At 43.3% G+C, this 21,662-nt stretch overlaps 1 protein-coding gene across 3 annotated transcripts in view; it reads left to right on the plus strand.

The window, feature by feature from the left end:
- GRAMD1B (GRAM domain containing 1B) overlaps window positions 1-21,662 on the plus strand; it is a 348,949-nt gene that overhangs the window by 97,677 nt on the left and 229,610 nt on the right. For 2 of the 3 annotated variants that reach the window (XM_089681630.1, XM_089681631.1), the window contains exon 2: window positions 4,708-4,770. In XM_089681630.1, coding sequence (XP_089537756.1) covers window positions 4,708-4,770 — 63 coding nt within the window. Of the gene's footprint in view, window positions 1-4,707; window positions 4,771-17,376; window positions 17,476-21,662 lie in introns of those variants that run through there. The other variant, XM_089681638.1, reaches the window with a different exon arrangement.

The following is a 21,662-nucleotide window of genomic DNA, read 5'->3' on the forward strand; positions in this document are numbered from 1 at the left end:
AAGTTCTGCTTTAACCTCCCTGGCGGTATTCCCGAGTGTAGCTCGGGGTAAAGTTTCAGTACCAAAAGCGGTAATCCCGAGCTACACTTGGGCTTACCATGCGGTGCTGCATAGGGAGTCCCTGCAGCGCTTACCTTGTCCTTTGCTCCCGCGATGCGTCCCCTGCAGCGTCCCCGGCCATCTCCTCCGGCCGTTCCCTGTGACGTCGGGACGGCGGCAAATTTGAAATTTTTTTAAAAATGTCATTTTTTAAAAAATTATTATTACATAGTAAAACATTGTTGTTTCAAAACATTTCACATACATTTTGTCCCTACTACTTTGTCCGGCTCCCTGCCTGCATTTTGACTGTTCTTTCTGCCTGGAAACTGAGAAAAGTCCATGGCGTCCAAAAAGCGTCCCTTTAGGTCAAAAGCGGTTTTAGACCGGCTAGAGAACAGCGATAGTAAATCAGAACCACTTGCAGAATTGAGTGATAATGATTCGTGGGGGAAATTTGTCATCAGACACTGAAAACGATTCTTCGACTTTGCTCAGTGATGTGCGAACTTGGCGCTCTATTTCAAATTTCAGTGTTTTTGGTTTGATTATATTATATAATTACATTTATTATTATATTATTATTTTTTATGATTATTTATTAAATTATAATTTATGATTTTGTGTTTCAAGTTTTATCATACCCGGGATGTTTACTAGACTCTTGTTCGGACAGATTTCAGTGAGTTATTCCTAAATTACAGCCTACAATAAAAAAAAAATACATATTTCCATGCAAAAAAATGGTACCGCTTTCAGCACCAAAAATCTGAAATAATCATACCGCTAGGGAAGTTAAGGACTGCTGCCCCGCTCCCCATTAAGGATTGGCACCTTTGGGGGGGCGAGGGGGAGCGGGTACCCGAATTTGACAGGTACCTGCTCCCACTTCCGGTCCGATCGCCTTGGATGTCCTTCCTCCCTGTAGTCTTTTGGGACACATGACAGATCCCAGAAGACTACAGGACCATTCATGAAGCGCAGCGCTACTCGCACATGTGTGGAGGGTACACAGCTGTCACAGCCGGGTGCCCACACTGAAGATGCCGGCCTCCTGGAATACAGGACGGCCAGTGAAATGGGCTGTGGGGGACACACCGTGGGACCGAGGGACAGGTAAGTGGCTGTTTTTTAAAAGTCAGAAGCTACAGTTTTTGTAGCTGCTGACATTTATTTTTTGACAGCGTAAGTGGAACTCCGCTTTCAGTCCATGAGTTCTAGTGTCCATTATTCTAAAATAAACCCAGTGAGATGTGAACCCACCACCATACCAAACAGCCTCTTACCAGATACACAGACCCCAAATTATAGGTGGTCTGATACTGCATGAAGCTGTGTGGGTTTCGATCCAGATCATCCGCCAAGGGAATACATACGGTACTGCAATCTCCTCCTTCTAGTCTTTTTTAGGGACACGGTTTAAAAATAGATGAATCTCCAACAGTGAGGTAACGTTTAAAAGATTTATTTTTGTTAAAAGCCAAAAAAACTACTTACAATATTCCTATACAAATAGCTCATGTACTATAAAATGCCGCTGTTGCCGGCTCCAGCTAGCATGGGTGACGTCAGCACGAACTCATTCCCACCCCAACATATGTTTCGTCTCAACAGACGTTGTCAAGGGGATCAGTCTTATTCATTTTGTATGAACTCATATCGCACCGTAAAGGTATCGGTGAGTATTGGTCGTTGTAGTCACAGATAGAAAAAAATGGTATCAGTGCAACCCTAATATATACAGTGTATAAATTAGGGTTGCACCAATACTGGCACTTGTACTCGTGCAAATGCTCTGATACCTAAAACCAATACCTTTGCGGTGCGATTTGAGCCCATACAGAATGAATAGGCTCAACTCACACTGCAAAGGATAGCATTCAGTTTGAATAGGAATGCGGTGTGATTCCTGACCGAATTGCATACGGTTTCCTGCACCGCTCCTGTGTGGCTTGTCATAGTGAATTCAGCCTGAGTCTACACAGGAGCAGTGAGGGAAATCGCATGTATTCCAGTCGGGAACTGCAACACATTCCTGTTCAAATTGCATGCTACACTTTGCAGTGCAATTTGATCTCATTCATTTTGTATGGGGTCAAATCGCACAGCAAAGGTATCGGTATTTGGATCAGAGCATTTACACGAGTACAAGTACCGGTATTGGTTCTCGTATTCGGCGGTAAAAAACAGGTATTGGTGCATCGCTAACATAAATCATGGAGAGATGGCCTGTGTCAAGGTTAGGAGTGGGTTAATTGGAGAGGACAGATACTTCCCCTACAACCCTGCCTCAAACAGGTGAGCTCAGAGGGTGTACAGAGAAGAGAGACGTGTGCAGCCTGGATCCCAGAGAAAGCTCAGCCTGGGCTCATGGCTAGACTCTCATGGACTTCCCTGGATGGTGAGCCTGCTCTGTGCTGCAGACAATCATATAGCTTCTTCTGCTTGAAGCCCGTTTATTGCACTGGCAAGAAGCTTTTAGGGCCGGTTTACACCAGAACGCGCGTGTTCAGTTTGTGATAGATCCATTTCAATGGGTTAGCAAGGGCACAGTAGCACCCAATAAGTAGGGCAAGCACATGGTTTTTAAAAATCAAGATGCACAAAACTGCATGGTATGTGGATTGGTGGTCACAAACAGAGCATTTGCTAGATGCATTTGGGGTTCCATTAACAATTAATGGCACCCATGCGTGTTTAGCAAGGGCAGCGTGTGCTGTGGTATGGGAAATGCACACAGAAATGCTTTTCTTGCACCACGTTCTGGTGTGAATGGGCCCGTATGGTTTGTTCACCCTAGATTTGCTCTCTGAAGTGTGATCCACATTCTGATAACTCTTCATGGAGCATTTGACAGGCAATGAGGAGGCATTGTATCACCTCCTCACCGCCTGACTTAAAGGATAAGTTCACCTTTTGGGCAAAAATAGTAAATGCACATATTTTTTTTGCAGGTAAAAAAACAGGCATTTATTATTTTGTCCAAAGGAGCCTGGAAAACATTGCAAATTGGAACCAATTATTATACCAGCATGTCTTTTGGAGTGTTGGAGGAAACCGGAGTACCTGGAGGAAATCCACGCAGGCACAAGGAGAACATGCAAACTCCAGGCAGGTGGTGCCATAGTTGGGACTCGAATCAAGGACCCTAGTACTGCCAGGCAGAAGTGCTAATTTAGCATTATATTGACCCTTCTCAGATAAAATAAAAATGTGTTGTGTCTCTCAGTCTATTCAGCTCAGTGCTTGTGAACCTTGTGTGTTAAAGTGTTACTAATCCCTGGACCCTGCATTCCCTATATCTGGTCTCCCCGGACCCTGCATTCCCTATATCTGGTCTCCCCGGACCCTGCATTCCCTATATCTGGTCTCCCCGGACCCTGCATTCCCTATATCTGGTCTCCCCGGACCCTGCATTCCCTATATCTGGTCTCCCCGGACCCTGCATTCCCTATATCTGGTCTCCCCGGACCCTGCATTCCCTATATCTGGTCTCCCCGGACCCTGCATTCCCTATATCTGGTCTCCCCGGACCCTGCATTCCCTATATCTGGTCTCCCCGGACCCTGCATTCCCTATATTTGGTCTCCCCGGACCCTGCATTCCCTATATTTGGTCTCCCCGGACCCTGCATTCCCTATATCTGGTCTCCCCGGACCCTGCATTCCCTATATCTGGTCTCCCCGGACCCTGCATTCCCTATATCTGGTCTCCCCGGACCCTGCATTCCCTATATCTGGTCTCCCCGGACCCTGCATTCCCTATATCTGGTCTCCCCGGACCCTGCATTCCCTATATCTGGTCTCCCCGGACCCTGCATTCCCTATATCTGGTCTCCCCGGACCCTGCATTCCCTATATCTGGTCTCCCCGGACCCTGCATTCCCTATATCTGGTCTCCCCGGACCCTGCATTCCCTATATCTGGTCTCCCCGGACCCTGCATTCCCTATATCCGGTCTCCCCGCACCCTGCATTCACTATATCCGCTCTGCCCGCACCCTGCATTCACTATATCCGCTCTGCCCGCACCCTGCATTCACTATATCCGCTCTTCCCGGACCCTGCATTCACTATATCCGCTCTCCCCGGACCCTGCATTCACTATATCCGCTCTCCCCGGACCCTGCATTCACTATAGCTGGTCTCCCACAGTACACACAACATGGAAATGCAATTATTTTAGTAAATATAAACTGCTAAATACCTTTTCTCATCAGCAGTATATATTAGCCTTGTGACTTCTATCAGTGTCCAGCTGAGCACTTGGTAATCTTGTAGGAGGAGTTTTCATTCTCCTCTGACTGTCTTATGAGGCTGCATAACCCCAGACCTTCTGTCTGGACAGCGCTGATTAGCCCTGTGCTGATCAAATGCACCCTCCCAAACACGAAAAAAAAAAAAACTCTAGCAATACACAGCAAACTGAGCATGTGCAGAGTGACTCCTAGAGCTCTGTACTATCAGCAGATGGATTGGGGACTGTGGAAGAAGGGGAGGATCAGAGAAGACTGTGGAGAATTAACCCTTTAGGTTCCACGGTGAGTATAACAAGCATGCTTTGCTGCACATACTGATTTTACTGTTGTAAGTTTAATAACACTTTAAGTTCCTACAAAACAAAGTAAAAATATCTCATTTATGAGAGAAAATGTTTTTTTTTCATACAGATTGGACATAACGGAGCCCCCAGAAGTTCGGCGGCGATGGAGGAAGTATTCATCTGGAAATAGGTGTTGTATTCATTTGAATGTAAATAATGTTTAACAGGCTCATTCAGTTGGTTTGCGGTTCTCTGAAAGAGATGTGACCAAACAAAGCAGTGTGAATAGCATGGCGTAACATTTATTGCATAGATTGCTTTGTGTGTTATAATGACTGACATGTCAGTTCCTCACCCCACTCTTAGTGGTAATAAACCCAAAACCAAACAAGTAATATATTGCAGCTTACCAGTCATTGGATGTGGTGGCTGCATTTGTTTTCTTTGTTTTAGTTTTTTCCCCTCTGTTTTCATCTGGTGATCTGGCCAGTAACACACCTCCTGTATTAGAGTGCCCCCACTCTGGATGGAGGAGCAACAGAGACATCTTTAGACCACAGCATTGTCAGTCTGGGGGGAGGGGAGGGTTAGATGCACTAGTAGATTTAGATACACTAACACATTGAAGCCAAATTCCAGCTAACACTTTATAATGTTTATACAACAAACAGTTTGTTCCTTTTGGGATAAAGGTTTTGCATAGATTATAAAAGCTGATTATTGTAAGCACCCCTGTCTGAGGTAAATCGTTTGTCTCAACCCTCTAACTGCTGCATCTGCAGGACAGGTTATTCTGTTGAACAATCACAGACTTATTGGCCGGATCACCAGGAGGGAAAAGATAGAAAACTAATGCAGCCATCAGACCTAAGAATCGGTAAGCAGCAATATAATGTTTGTTATGGGTTTAATACTGCTATAAGCTGGCAGTAGATGATTCATGTGTCTTGTTTTTTTTTCAGCCAGTGGGCTAAACAAAAATTCAAAATGGATTCCCCTATCTATAACAAGCGAGGTAGAAGGAGGAAACCTCCCCACTGAGACATTGAATTCTGACAGTGGGATGACTCCACTGTCAGAATACACTGATCAGGATCTGCAGCCGCTGGGTGACAAAAGTTTTCCAACATTCCTGTTCAACAACGTTGATCAACAGACCAACTTCTGTCAAACAGGGAGAGCCCTACATAGACAAAGTTTGGATCCATCTATGGCCAGCTTTAAGCTGCCAGTAGACATGAGAGGAGGACCACCCGATCCAGCTGTTTTCAGGTGAAGATCTCGTCTATGGTGACCAGAGCTGGATAAACGCCAAACAAGACCTTAAGCAGGTTAACAATTTGCCCAACTTCACATGCAGAGGGTGGTCCTGCCTGACTTGGACTACGAGAATGAGACTTCTTGCTAATAATAGGAAAATATAAATAAAAGGTCAGAATTCTGCCCCCAAAATGTTGATAACCTTGTAGGCATACCCTGTTTTGCATAATTCAATAGTATATGAACAATAACATTGTTGGCTGGCAGATTTACTATAAACCACCAAAACTATATGCTGTATTTTCTTAAAACAGAGTTTAAAAAATATAGTCCCATTTTTTTTTTTTTTTGTCTTGTGTGCTACTGGGAAGACTTCTACTCGCTGTCCTGTCTCAGGGATACAACAGATAATAAGAGGAAATCTCACTAAATACGGGGGATTCCCCACTAGACCATTGTTACCAGAACACTTCCCCATGGAAAGATTTATGCTTACTACTTGCTCTCGTGAAAATGCTTTTTGATTTCCCCTAATTGTTTTGTACAAGAGACAATGAAGGGATCCGTGTCATTCATTCACAGTGTTCTGTGAATGAATGAACTACAAGTTCCAACAGCCTTAGCGGCTGTCGGCTTGTAGTTCTCAAAGAATTGCCACTGAGCTGTGGAGCACCGTGGTAGTTCATTGGGTCTACCTGCCAGTATATCTGCTTGCCTGTACATCCCATATGGGCAAGCAGATATTCCGACAGATCGGAAGGAGACCTGCATGGCACCAGCAATCTGCTGATTGCTAGTGCAATGCTTTACAGGCTCCTGCAATCAAAAATTAAAAATATAAATTTTTTTACCTGCAAAAAATAAGCATTTATTATTTTTGGTCAGAAGGTGAACATATCCTTTTAAGCTTTGTCAATAAAACCTGGAAGCTGATTGGTTACTATGCACAGCTGCACCAGTTTTGGCAAATACTCCCAAGTTTTTGTAACAGAATCTAATATATAGGTGAGCGCTGGTGATATCTGGGGAGCAGCTAGCACACAAGGTGAAGGTAACCATCCCCTACAATAGTATATGTAAGAAAGTGCAGTGCTTAAAAAATAAATAAATAAATAAAGAATAATAAATAAAAAAAATAAAATTAAAAAAAATAAATAAATATATATATATATATATATATAGTGGAATGGTAAAGAGCAAAAAACATTAGTAAATGTGAAATCAAAAAAGCCAACAATATGGTCAATTGCGTCATGAATGTAATGAGCTGAGTGAAACCGTAAAGTGCAAGTAAAAGCATGAAAATATCAGCTAAACGTCTCAAAAAGCAAATGCCAAACAATAAAGTGTATCACGGGCAGAATCTAAATACAATAATGTCCATGGCGATTCGTGAAGTAAAGTGCAGTAGTAAATGATGTTACAATAAACATATAAAATCTGAGGTCTATAAATAGGATAAAACTCTACATCAACGTCTGTGGTTAAACGTGCTAGTTATGTAGTCAAATATCCATAAATGGAAGCAATTGTCCGTGAAACCATAAGACGCAGTATAATTAAAGTGCAGAGTGCAAATGTGCTGATGATCACACAAAAGAATCCACCACCTCTCTCGGATGTACACTCACCAGATGAAAACTGGTAACAGGCAATCGAGCATTAAACATCTGAGAATGGAAGGCGGCCAAAGGGTTAAACCGGACCAAATTCGTCCTGTGCACTGGGATGGGAAGTCAGCCCTTGTCCTAGAGGGAATAGCTCAGCACAGGAGCCAGTGAGGTTGCACATAGTGTAGTATTTATTAGAACATTAAAAAGTATCCACATGGAGACAGAAAAATCAAAAAGCATAAAAGTGCACCAAGATGGCCACCGTTCCAACCATCGGCAGCGGCGGTGTGACGTCAGCAAATAGCAGCTCCACCCAACACGTTACTGTTTACCCTACCAGGACAAATACAGAGGGTGAATCCGTCCCTAGTAGGAGGTTGCACAGCTATAAAGATTTGAAAAAGTGTCTGATCTTTACCTACTTTATGCAAAACTAAAAAAAAAAAAAAAAAAGTTTTGGCTAACATACACTCTAGGGCCCATTCACACTGGTGTGCTTATAAAAGCGGTATGTATTTGTAAAAAACAGATATTGCTTTTTTTAAACCATTGCGTTAGAGTGCATGTGCATTTTAGATGCGTTGTGCATGCATTTTCATTACCGGTCACCTGAGAAAAAAATGACACGTGGCTCAAAACCACACCATGATATGTATTTGATGCGTTCTCATTGATTTTCAATGGGAGGTGCATTTTTTTTCTGTGCTTTTGAAACGGCACCAATCATGCAGCTTATAGGACTTTTAAGAACACCTAGCACCTGCAGCTCAGTGATGTGAACCATTACATGTGATCTAAAGAGGACTAGTTTTCATGCACAACTGTCGCCCTGGAAAGGAGCATTTTTGTGCAGCAAAAGTACACCAGTGTAAATAGGGCCTTAAGAAGTAATTGGGGGGGGATTTACTAAAACTGGAGCACTCAGGATCTGGTGCAGCTGTGCATGGCAGCCAATCAGCTTCTAACCTCAGCTTGTTCAATGAAGCTTTGACAAAACCTGGAAGCTGATTGGTTTCTATGCAGAGCTGCACCACATTTTGCACTCTCTAGTTTGTGTTTGCAGGAACTGTTAAGCATTCCAGCTTTTTATGATACATAGCAGGTAGATCATGTGAAATATTAGATTCTTTATTTTAAAATAGTTTAGTCATTTCTGGTAAGTGGTATAAGTGGACTGATCCTCCCGAAATCTGACTCTATCCTGGCACAGATGATATGAGATGTGTTATAGAGGATATGTTCCCGGTTGGTGCTGACGCGGCTCTCTGGTATTACCGGACAGTTCAGATTTGGCAGCCTACATTAAATACTTCCTCTGGGATAAATTGGGAACATTTCTGCAAGGGGAAGAGGTATTTGTACTATGTTGGTATACCTGTTTTGTTGTCAAATTCCCAACATGCCCAGCATGACAGGAGAAGGCTGCAAAGTGTCTCCCCCCCTCCTGTCTGGGACATCCTCGGGAAGAAACACATGAAGACTCTGGAAACTCCTCTCATATGATTGGGAAATCTGTACATATGAATGTTGCTTGAATAATATACAGGTATCATAAAAATGACTGAGTCCTACTGCGCCATAACTTTCCTATGGTTAGAGAGACAGCAGGACAAACGTCTTATCAGCCGTACACTTCTACTCTTCTTACTCTTTCATTCAGTGTTGTATTTATAAGCAATTCTATTGCCAGAGGTAAACGTGCACAACTTCCTTCAGGCGAAATCAACACAATTGTGGCATTGTGCTTGAGGCAGCATACTGGTATGACGGCTCATGTTACATGTACGTATACTGTATTATAGGGATTGTGTTGATGAATCTAAGTGTTCAGTTATGCAGGATTTTATGACCCTTCTGAAAGGAGCATTTGTAATTCTATAGTAGCTAATACTGTGCATTACATTAACGGACTTTTCAAAGTTTGTAACCCCAAGTAAACATTTTTCCAAACTACAGATCTGTAAACTGCTGTAAAGAAGACTTTCCTTAAAGATGAATTCCAGCTAGGGACATGTTATACATAGTTACATTGGTCCAGTTTGGATCGATGTAACTATGTATATACCATACCTGGCCGATGATCCTGGAAGCTGGAAATTACTGAAGTAGACCCCGCTACTACACTACTACTCTACTGATCTCCACTTGCTTCTGAGTCTCGTGCTGAGTGGTTGATCTTGTAAATATAGGAGGTGAGCTACTTGACATGGACGCCATTCAAAGAATGCATTGCATGTTTGGAATGAATGCAAAGCGTTTTCTGATTGGAGGAGGTGTTGAGGTGGGAAGTGATGTCATGCTCTCCATCTCATCATGGTCTCCACCTCCTCCAATCAGATCATTTTGCATTCATTCAGAGAATTCAGATTAATTCTCTGAATTGTGCCAACCTCCTGTATTCACAATGCATTAGTCTGGCTGCTCAGCGTGGGACCTGGAAGCAAGTGGAGGTCACTGAAGTGGCGGTGTCTGCTTCATTGATTTCCAGCTTCCAGTGTAATCAGCTATGTATGGTATATACATCCAAGCTGGATCAATGTAACTGTGTATAACATATCAATGCCTGGAATTCTTCAACCCCTTTACTGCCACTGGTGTTCCTTTTAAAGTGGACTTGAGATCATGAAGTAAAGATTTGATGTTTAATAGGGAAATGTTAGAAATGTTAACTTTGCCTTAGTGGTATCCTAAAAGATTTTCCCACGTCCTTGAATTTCTCTTGAAAAACAGAGGTGATCTTCCTGTACTGTATATTATTAGTGTGGGATCTAAGGAAATGCGCATATGACTTCTAGTCTTACCAGTGAACGAAGTTTGAGTTGGAGTGAGATTTCGTTATGTCAGTACTGTGCTGGACACTTTTCTCCTTGCTGGAGTAGTTCTCCCTGAGTACCCACAATACGAGTATCTCCCTGCTTCTGCTTAACCTATTTTGTGAATCTGTGTTTCTGCATCTATCCTGCTGCTTCTTGAATATTCCCCCACCAGTCATCAGAGCACCAGGTATCATGGGGGCAGCTCTCACATGAGAAAACAGTCCGGCCTCTACCAGGAAGGACTCCGATTATACACACAGTGCAAAACAAGACATGGTAAATCAGTAATGAAGAAATGATCAACCACATGGGTCTGCAGAAAATATTGATATCTAGTCCTTTCCCTTTTGCGTATTGTTTTTTTTTTTTCAGGGGCACAGCTTCCATAACTCTTTAAGAGATGAAAGTTCTGCTTCAAGATCGGTAGTAGCTGAATTATTGCCCTGATCCTATTGCTATAACTTTTTGAGGGAAAGGAAGGGGGAGGATGAATTTATTAACGGGAGGACTATAGAATGGGGGTTCAAAATTCACCCATTGGAATAATGTTACTAGAGGGGGAGGCTGCCCCCACACCCCACTTTCAGCACCCCCTGCCCCATTAGGTGAGCCACACCAACCCCCACATGCCTAGTTTGATTGAGCTGCTGGTTCAGGTTTGCTATACCAGGGACAACTCCGGTTGTAGGGGAGGTGGCCTTATCTACGGTAGGCATGAGTGTTTGTATTGTGACTGTTTAAATGCAGCAGAACCATGTCCAAATAAATCTGGCCATGTTGTCCTGGCATATGTGGAATAACTCCTTTTCCGCTATTTTGTTTATTCGATTGAGCCATTCTGTTAAATCAGTGGGTGGGTATGACTATGTTTGCAGCACTTACAAGATGGGAAATTAAGGAATGTGTATACGGTATGTCTTGTGAGGTAAGTCGGTATGGTTGTAGATCGAGTTGTGGGAGATTTCAGTAAAAGATTTCAGAGATTAGTCTATGTACAATGGTTCAAAATGGGGTAGTCAATGGGCCAAACCATAAAATGTGTAATAAAGTATTTAACTACATATCTATATCTCCAACAGGTTTCTGGGATGTCTTTTGATATTATGTTTAGTGCCCAGGGATTACCATCTGAAACAAAGTCTACATCTATATAGGATGGGGAGTGGGGAGGAGTAGGACCTAATAAATTGTAGATATTAGGTGGGTCAATGTGGACTTATAGATGAAAGTTAGACCACTTTGCTTTGTGCTTTACACGTTTACAGCTTTGTGTATCTTTATCTCAATTTTATACATTTTATATATAAGAAACAGATATTTGTGTGTGTATACAGTATGTCTGTGTGAATATTTTATGAATGTGCATTTAAATTACCAGTGATGTGTGTTTTTGTTATGCATAGATGATGGCTATTGAAGCAATACTTGTGATAAGGCTACCAGAGTGTTTGTAATTTGATGTGGATGTTTTTCAAAGATGCAAAATTTATAGAGGGGAAAAATATTTACTAGAGTATGTATTACTAACCCCCCTATATTTATAAATGTCTAGATTTATAGGCTGTGCCATGATGTCCCGTCGCTGTCTCTAGAAACCCAAACCCATTTTGGAGGAAATATGTTTACAGCGCTCCTCCACAGAGCATTCCTATGCATCTTTGTGTGGCTGGATCGGAAGCCCAGAAGCTGATCAGTTCACCCAATGGCTTAGTACTGGACCTTGGCCATCAAGGACAGCACTCACCAACTTCCCATAATCATATTAACATTGCACTTATCATGAATAACATGCTAGTAAATGCCCTGATTTTTGCTGTACAGATATCGGCAAATAACTTTTCATAATTTTGCAAAAGCTTCCTTTTTTTTTTATTGTATTATTTTGGATAGTGGAGACTGGGTTATAACCTCCGTTGGGTATTTTATTCTTATCTGTATAGTATTGCTTTATTTTCAAAATTGCAGTGTTGACGTTCCCCGGGAAGGGAAATAAGGTCATCTCCCCAGTGGGAACACAAACGGCAATAATTTTTTTTTTTCCTTTTCCAGCAGATAGAAACCCCCTCCAGGTTTTTACTCCCATTGGTTTCTCTTTAGACGAAATTCCCCTCACTTCCGTTGTCACTGGGTAATTATCTTCAATTTACAAAAGTTTTAGTGCTTGGATAAGGTTTATTTACTGCACAGGTTATTCTTCCTCATAGTATTACTGATTTGCAAAGGAAACTATACTGACTCATGAAAAATAAATGCTTATAACTGTTAAATTACTATTTCATATGATTAAATTGTGATTGCACACCTGTGCAATATTTGGGACTTTAAAATACAGTAACTATATTATAGAGAAACCCCATGTGTGTGTTTTTTGTTTTTAATTTATTTACTTTTCATCCACTCTTTGTTAGTGTTTTTTTTTTTTTTGGGGGGGGGGGGGGGGGGTTGCTGGTCTTTCCTCCTCCAGCGCTGTGATGCTTACAGCTGAATGCTTCCTAGGATATCTGGCACAGATATCCCGGGAGGCTGCGGGAGTGCCATCATTCTTGCCTAGGTGGGAATGAGGAAGGAGGAGGTAAAGGGGTGGCAATTTGGACTGAGGATTAAAAAAAAAAAGTGTGTGTGTGTGTGGGGGGGGGGGGGAATACAATTGGGGAAAGGGTTTTCTTGGTCTGAACATCCACTTTAAGTAGAAATTGTTGTTAAAATAACTCTTATACCTTAGTGAACCATTGTGTCTGTCTGGGCAAAGATATAAATGGCGACCATTTAAGTTAATACATTTTTAATTTTCTTTTTTAAATGAGTGTTTTTGCCTACAGCTTCCATAAACTCTTGAATTGCTTGACATCTGATAAAGCATATTCGTACAACGCAACAAAGAGGAACAGAACTCTGTAAGCAAAGTTTCCGTAGCTGGACTGGATTAGACAAATCCTCCACAGATTCTGTAATAAATCGAGTAAATAAAATTCAATCAGTGCTCACAATGTGTAGAATTCCCTAACAATTCCAAATATTACAATAGGAGAAGATTTAAAACATACGCTCTTGGAATTGTCAGAGGAATTTTATGCATGTTTGTGATATATGTTTCCTGTAGCCCTGGCACAGCAACATTCAGATTTGTTGTCCTTCGAACACCTAGATGCTTACTAAATGCTCCTAACAGCTTTTTTTTTTTTTTTTATTGCTACTAAAATGCTAACTCTCTTAAACGCTACTAAAAAAACTCTTACCAGCAATTTTTTATACAGTGTTTGTTTTTTTGCTCAAAAATAACCCAAAAAAACACTAGTGTGCATGGAGCATATAATCTGTGACTCTCTTAATTTGTTCTGGCGACTGTTATCACCAAAATTAAAAAAAATCCCAAACTTTGAGTGGTCAGCAAAACAGGAATTTAGGGGAAATATTTCCTCTCACTTCCTGTTAAATCAATGGGATAGGAAGTGGAAGAACCGCTCCCCAGTGGTACAGAGATGAAAAACAAAACCTGACCGGTTATAAGCCTCCCTTATCTTATCCAAAATAAAAGTGTTGCCTCCAGTGTGCTTTTAGTCCTCTGCAAGCCTTATCGGCCCTCCCTTGTGCCTTAGATCAGTTGAGTATCCATAGAGGTCTCTGTACTCATTAGGTTCCCCCTAAAAGGCTATATATCATGTCTGCTCTCCCTGGTTCCCTGAGTTAGTTGGTTACCTGCAGAGGGTCCAGTTTGTTATCCGCTCTCCCTGGTGCTTTAGATTATTTGGGTATCTGCAGAGGGATCCATATCCTCTCAACTCTGTCTGGTGCTCTATATTAGGTGGATACTTGCAGATGAACTCATACCCTGTCAGCTGTACTTGGTGCCCTAGATTAGCTGGGTACGTGCGGGGTAACTCTTTACCCTGTCAACTCTACCTGGTGCCCTACATTTTTTTGGTGCCTATAGAGGATTATGTGCCATGTCCACTCTCCCTGGTTCCCTAGTTTAGTTGGACAACTGCAAAAGGCTCTATACTGTATCTGCTCCCGTCGGTGCTTTAGGTCTGGTTCACACTAGTGAACCAGCTCTATCTAGTGCTCTTATTATTTGGGTGCATGCAGAGAGCTCCTTTCCCTCTCCACTCTACCTGAATTACTGGGGGCCTGCTATGTGCCATGTCCACTCTCCCTGGTTCCCTAGATTGGTTGGACACCTGCAAAGGGCTCTTCACCATATCAGCTCTCTGGTGCTTGCTCCAGGTATATTGAGAAACTGCACAGAGCTGTATACTGTTGTCAGCTCTCCTTGGTGCCCTGGATTAGTTGGACACCTGCAGAGGAATCTGTATACTGTCATCTCACCATAATGCTTTAGATTTATTTTGGGTACCTGCAGAGTGTTGTGTACCCTGTCAGCTCTATCTGGTCTCTAGATTTGGACACCTGCAGAGGACTTCATACTCTATAATCTCTCCTGGTACTTTAGATTATTTGGGTATCTGCAGAGGGCTCTGTACCCTATAGAGACTACTTGGTGCCCTACAGGCCCCGCTGGCCATAGGCCGGGGCCCGCCTGGATAGGAGGGGTGGTGGGGGTGGCATAAAGAGGACTTGATGCGTCCATTTCCCTCCTGCCACCGCTGAATACTCACTTCTTCACCTCTCCCTCCTGCAGGCATTCAGTGGCTGCAGGAGAGAAATGGACGGATCAGCTCCTTTATGTGCCGCTCCATCACCCCTCCCATCCATCTTCTTTCTGCTGCCCTTGGGCCCCTGTCCTCTCTCCTGGTCCCTCTGAGCTCTCTTCGGGCCCCTGTGTGATCTCACCCTGCCACCCCTCCACCCCTGCTGCCGGGTTCCCTCCTCTCCTGATGGCTGCTGTGCGGGACCTGTCAGGATTGAGAGCGGGGAAGGGGGCGGTAAATATGTAATTTACTGGCCCCTTCCTTGTCTGGACAGTCAGTGATCCTTGCCGATCACTGACTCTGTCCATTCAGAACTTAGGCGTAGTGAGCTGTGTTTACTATACTTCAGTTTATGAATGAATGGGAAGCTCTGTACAGAGCTATTCCTGTCCATTCATTCTGTGCTGTAGAGATGGAGATTGAGGGCTGTGTCTTCAATCTCCTTTCTCTGTCTCAAAGGTGAGATGTCAGGGATCTAAACCCTTTTAGACTCCTGAAACCTCACCAAAGCCCCCCCAACGGGGCTCCTAAAAATTTTTTAAAAAAAATGAAAATTGTAAAATAAATACATAAATAAAATTGTTTTTGTTAAAAAAAAAAAAAAAAAACTGTCACCAGTGGCGGAACTACCAGGGTCGCAAATGTCGACCTTGCAATTAGAAAGGGTCCCTGGGCTCGGAGCTGCTCAGTCTAAAATGCCCGGGCCTATTTTTCGTCCCAGTCCGGGCCTGGTGCCCTAGATCAGTTGGGTATCTGCAGAGGGCTCCATACCCTGTCTGCTCTCCCTGGTGCCCTAGATCAGTTGGGTCTCTGCAGAGGGCTCCATACCCTGTCAGCTCTCCCTGGTGCCCCAGATCAGTTGGGTATCTGCAGAGGGCTCCATACCCTGTCAGCTCTCCCTGGTGCCCTAGATCAGTTGGGTATCTGCAGAGGGCTCCATACCCTGTCAGCTCTCCCTGGTGCCCTAGATCAGTTGGGTCTCTGCAGAGGGCTCCATACCCTGTCAGCTCTCCCTGGTGCCCTAGATCAGTTGGGTCTCTGCAGAGGGCTCCATACCCTGTCAGCTCTCCCTGGTGCCCTAGATCAGTTGGGTCTCTGCAGAGGGTTCCATACCCTGTCAGCTCTCCCTGGTGCCCCAGATCAGTTGGGTATCTGCAGAGGGTTCCATACCCTGTCAGCTCTCCCTGGTGCCCTAGATCAGTTGGGTATCTGCAGAGGGTTCCATACCCTGTCAGCTCTCCCTGGTGCCCCAGATCAGTTGGGTATCTGCAGAGGGCTCCATACCCTGTCAGCTCTCCCTGGTGCCCTAGATCAGTTGGGTATCTGCAGAGGGCTCCATACCCTGTCAGCTCTCCCTGGTGCCCTAGATCAGTTGGGTATCTGCAGAGGGCTCCATACCCTGTCAGCTCTCCCTGGTGCCCTAGATCAGTTGGGTATCTGCAGAGGGCTCCATACCCTGTCAGCTCTCCCTGGTGCCCCAGATCAGTTGGGTATCTGCAGAGGGCTCCATACCCTGTCAGCTCTCCCTGGTGCCCTAGATCAGTTGGGTATCTGCAGAGGGCTCTATAGCCTGTCAGATCTCCCTGGTGCCCTAGATTAGTGGAGTAGGTGACTTCCCATGATGTAGCATTGTGTGCTTTCCCTCTCGGTAATAACTGTCACACTGTATGTGTCATCCCAGCACTGATCTGTTCTCCGATTTCTATGTGAATCCTTTCTGCATCAATGCTTCCACATCGCGTGAGCTGGATGTACCATCATATAGCCCATTCATTAAACAGCTCTAACGTATGATTGGAATATAGGTGTGTCACTGTTCTGATATTCCCTTTGCTTGGTGTATTGTTTACAGGAAAACAGTGGCAGACATTTAACCATCATCTTTCCATTGGGTAAAAGTTGTTCAGCAGCACATTCGACCATGCAGTAACATTTATCGAATTACAGATAACAAAGATAAAATTATTATTGTATAAAGGTTACATTTAGTCATTAGATTTCCTCTGACGGATAAAGGATTGGCTGTTCACATAACTGAACAATGTTGTATTGCATGTGATATTTTAAACACTGTAATCACTTGCCATAAAGCATCCTGTTCATCGGGTAAAGGTTCAAATAGATGATGTTATTCTGCAGGGCTCCGTTCTCTTGTTCTCACCCCATCAGCTGCTGAACACACAGTACTGAAGCCTGGGATGACTCGGTCCAGGGATGTGCACTGGCTCCTCTTTGCAGCACAGACGGTTTGCAGCATCTGTGTTGCTAGTACCGAGCACCCGTGATCCTGAGTAGGTCGTCTCTGGGCATCTATTGATTTCAGTGCGTTCTCTAGGCCAAAGGCAGGTCTGCATTCCCACTGCTGGGGACATAGTGTACAATGATGAATGTAGCTGGATGAAGTCACTGCGAGCATCCAATCGCTGTGCAGCTTTCAGCTAGGTTCAGCAGCTTCTGCAGAAGAACTGAGCATCACGCACTGTCAGAATGGGAACAAATCCCCAGCTCCCTGACAGGCTCTAGTAATAAGTTCCTGTGTTTTGGAGTGAGACTTAAGGTGAGTGTGCCGTATAGAATTTGCATTTTCAGATTCAGTTTTCTGCTTCTAAATGCATATTTGACTCCCTCATCCTGTTCTCCCTGCATTGTCCTGTCCCACAGAGCAACCTATCTCATTTCTGTGACCTCTGCACCAAAAGAATATCTGACCAACACCCAATGTTCCTGAGTGTATAGTACCACCTCCTCCTGTACCCAGCTCCTGTCTTACACCACTCCCACCACACAGCTATCCCGGCGCTAAACGGACAGATTCCAGGTCATCCCAAGTGTATCAAACTCCTCTATCCTGTCACCTTGCTGTATTGCTCAGCATCTTCCTCTGTTCTGCATCCATCAACTCTAAAAGACCAAACTGATCACTAATTAATATGTCACAGCTTCTACCAGAGTCTGACTGCACTGGCCTGACTCCATGCTGACTGACCATTGTACCATATCCGCTTCTAATCCTTTTAGCTATGTGTTCAGATTCTTGCACCAACAGCTTGGAACTCTGCTGCCTTACCCCACATGTCTTATTTGTACACTAGTAGAGCAGGTAGCTGTATCAGTTCATCACAGGACTAGGGAGCAGTTTATTACATTTAGAGCCCAATTCTGAGACACTTGTAAATCATCCCTTGCAGTGGGGCTGCGCTTACACTGCAAGGGTTATTATTATTATTATACAGGATTTATGGCGCCAACAGGTTGCTCAGCGCTTTACAATATAACGGGAGACAATACAGAACAATACAGTTCAATACAAGAGGGAAAGGAGGGCCCTGATCCTGGGAGCTTACAATCTAGGGTTAATTGCTTGTTTATTCTAGTTGAGAGTAAAAGCACTTTTATTTAACTGATCCTCTGCTCCCTTGGCAGGTGGTTCCACTCCATGCTCTGGCAGTGGACCGTCCCTCAGCGTCATCACCTTCAATGCAGGGCTATGGGTACTACATTGGTCTTGATGATGTCAGGACCTTAGGTGCTGGGCCTTGAGGAGGGGGGGGGGGACACTATGGGAACTGGGCAAGCAACATGGAGGATTGGGTAAGTAAATCAACTTTAACAAGTTCCCTAGACCTAAATGCGCAATTAACCCCTGCAATGCGGGTACAAGCTCACTGGAAGGGATAGATTTCAAGTTTCCAGGCATTGGGCTTTAAATTGTAAGTTTAATCTAGCCAAAACTTTCTGGTTTTACCAGGTTGGAAATCCGCTGCTGAGAGGGGTTTCAGCCTACCCCTACTATACTTTAAATATATAATTTCTGTGTTGATGTTGGAAATTTTGCCTCACTTCCTGCCTAGTAAAACCATTGCACTGGGGCAGTAAGTGAGGTGAAAAATCTCCAGAGCTCCGGATGGCAGTAAGAATTGAAAAGGGTTCTTATCCTTCCCCACTCTATCCAAAACAAAAAAAAAAAATACACTTCACATCCACTTTAATCAGCTATGAAATTGAATAAATTGACATTAAAGTTGGTCATAAACAACTCCCTGGTCTGGAGGTGATGTAATATGTCTCTGCCAGAAGAAATGATCATAAAGGTTAGAAAATGTTATCCAATGGCTTTCACTACCCCCCATGAAAGCTGGGACTGCAGACTGGCACCTTCCCCCTCTACACTTCTTGCCTAAACATTTGGATGAACCAAAAGGTTTTTGCTGCAATTAAGCCAAAAGGCTTTGTAAAATGACTGGACTGTGCCTCCAGGTCTGCCTGTTCTTTGATGTCTATGGTCACTTTCTCAGTAGAGATTTACAATAATGCCTGACAATACTGTCATTGCAATGATCTCCTGAATGAAAAAACAGCAATACCACTTTAAAACCTGTTCCTTTCACAGTCTAAAATTCAACAATATTTTCTTTTTTGTGCAAATGTTTGAAAGTTTCTGAAAAAGACAAATAGAGCATAAATAAACTAATGGTACATGCAAGAAATTCCATGTTACATGCAATAGATACCAACGCGTTTCAACTCCCGTTGAGTCCTCTTCAGGGGTTAAACCGCATGACAGCCATGCAAGTAAGATGATGCACTACGATGTAAATGCAGAAGCATGATCAAAACAATTGCATAATTCTGCTTTGCATTTGATAATGCTTTTGTGTTTACATCATAGTGCATCATCTTACGTGTACCATGGGATTTTTGCATGTACCATTGGTTCATTTTTGTTGTATTTATCTTTTTGAGAAACTTTTAGACATTTATTCAAATACATTTTTTATTTTTTTATTGTTTTGTCTTCAGTGCCTTTAAAGTCCCAGCCCAATTTTTTTTTAATTCTCTATTTCTCAGATTGTGGGATGTGGCACTGCCTATATAAGTGGATCCAATCAACAAATGTAGTTTCTTTCACAGTCATTGAGGCATACAGGATTCAGAGACTTTTGGATTATACTGCAGGCAACAGGAGGGTTGAGAGACACACAAAAAATGGCCTTCCTGGTGTAACCCCTCCCACTCCCTGATGTCATTTCTCTGAGAAAATGTTAACCTTTTTTATTAGGCATTTTGCTTAGTTTTCTCAAGATTATTTTTTCTTCAATCAAGACTTCACTACTGACCGCTTGGGTTAGTCTCTTTATGCAGCTATCCAGATCAGCACATCATCCGCAATAGCTTTGGAGGCTGTACTTGACCTCCTTGATTGGAAAATTGCAGAGCCTGCCTAGTATTGATGAACTGGGGGAGGGGAGTTGTCTTCAGAGAGTGATTAATATATTGGAAGATACTTCACATCCTGGTAATGGTCTGTATACATTGCTGCTGTCTGGTAGGCAGTATAGAAGTATTGGCTCTCGTACCAAAAGGTTGCGGAATAGCTTCTTTCCTCGATCTGTGCGGCTCTTGAACCCTAGAGATCTTGTGGAATAAATGGATTGGGAGTTATGTTTTTATTATGGTATGTATGTTGTTTTTGGTTAAGTGTTTTTATGTTGAGTGTGGAATTTATTTTTTTAATGTAAGGGAGCTATGACAGTGTTTCATTTTATGATTGTTACTCTGAATATTAATGGGACCTTCAGGCATGCTCTGCAATGTGGAGCTTTCCAGACCTATGTTTACTGTGTTCATCAGCCATGGAGCACTTTTTAGGGCCAGGGCTGTAGCATAGCCTCTGGTGTGACCCAGTCTCTGTAGTACTCATTTACAACTGAGCATTTTGTTTCTTGATATTACAGAACACTCGGCATTAAAAATGTCTGAAATGGAGCCTGTTCACACCTGAGTGCTCAGGCGCCTGTTGCTCAAAAAAAGTACAGGAGCTTCTTTTCAGGCAGATTTGGGTGTTTTTGGCCCAACAGACTTCAATAGAATCACCTGCAAAAACACGGGACGCACGTTTTTCAGGCAAACCCGAAATAAAAGTTTGTGGAACTAAAAATAGGCAATCCTACCCAAAGAAGCTCTTGTACAGCAAGCCACCCCTAAAATGTGAGGAAAAACATCCAAAACAAAAACCTGCCTTTGAAATCACCTGAATATGCCATGTTTAAGTGTGTATGTGGTCTTATGAGAAAGCCACTTGGGATTTTTTTTTATTAGAATTATTGGGTGCCATTATTCTCTTTTTTTAAAAAAAAAAAAAGAATTGAGTGCTGCGTTACTAGGCAGTGTGTTGCACGTGTGTATTCCACGCTCTGTTCCCACCATTCATTGTGCGAGAAACATGCAGTGTCACCTCAATTAGTCCTTGCTGCTGCCTACAGTGATCTAGTCACTTCCGCCTATTTGAACCTTTCCTGCTCTTAGCAACAGGTTTGCGAGTACCCTGTGTTTTACCTGGTGCTCTGAGCGAGCCAAACCCAAGGGGAAAAGCTCTGCTGTACCATGTCCCTCTAGTTCAGTGGTTCTCAACCTTTCTAATGCCGCGACCCCTTAATACAGTTCCTCATGTTGTGGTGACCCCCAACCATAAAATTATTTTCGTTGCTACTTCATAACTGTAATTTTGCAGTGGGAGGACTAGTGCCACATCATTGGTGTCAGTGGAAGGAGTAGTGCCCCATCACTGATGTCAGTGGGATGAATAGTGCCCCATCGTTGGTGTCAGTGGGAGGAATAGTGCCCCATCGTTGGTGTCAGTGGGAGGAATAGTGCCCCATCGTTGGTGTCAGTGGGGGGAATAGTGCCCCATCGTTGGTGTCAGTGGGGGGAATAGTGCCCCATCGTTGGTGTCAGTGGGGGGAA

Source organism: Staurois parvus, unplaced genomic scaffold (genome assembly GCF_062004578.1).
Source record: "Staurois parvus isolate SC_StPar_1 unplaced genomic scaffold, SC_StPar_1.0 ptg000274l, whole genome shotgun sequence".
Taxonomy (NCBI): Eukaryota; Metazoa; Chordata; class Amphibia; order Anura; family Ranidae; genus Staurois; species Staurois parvus.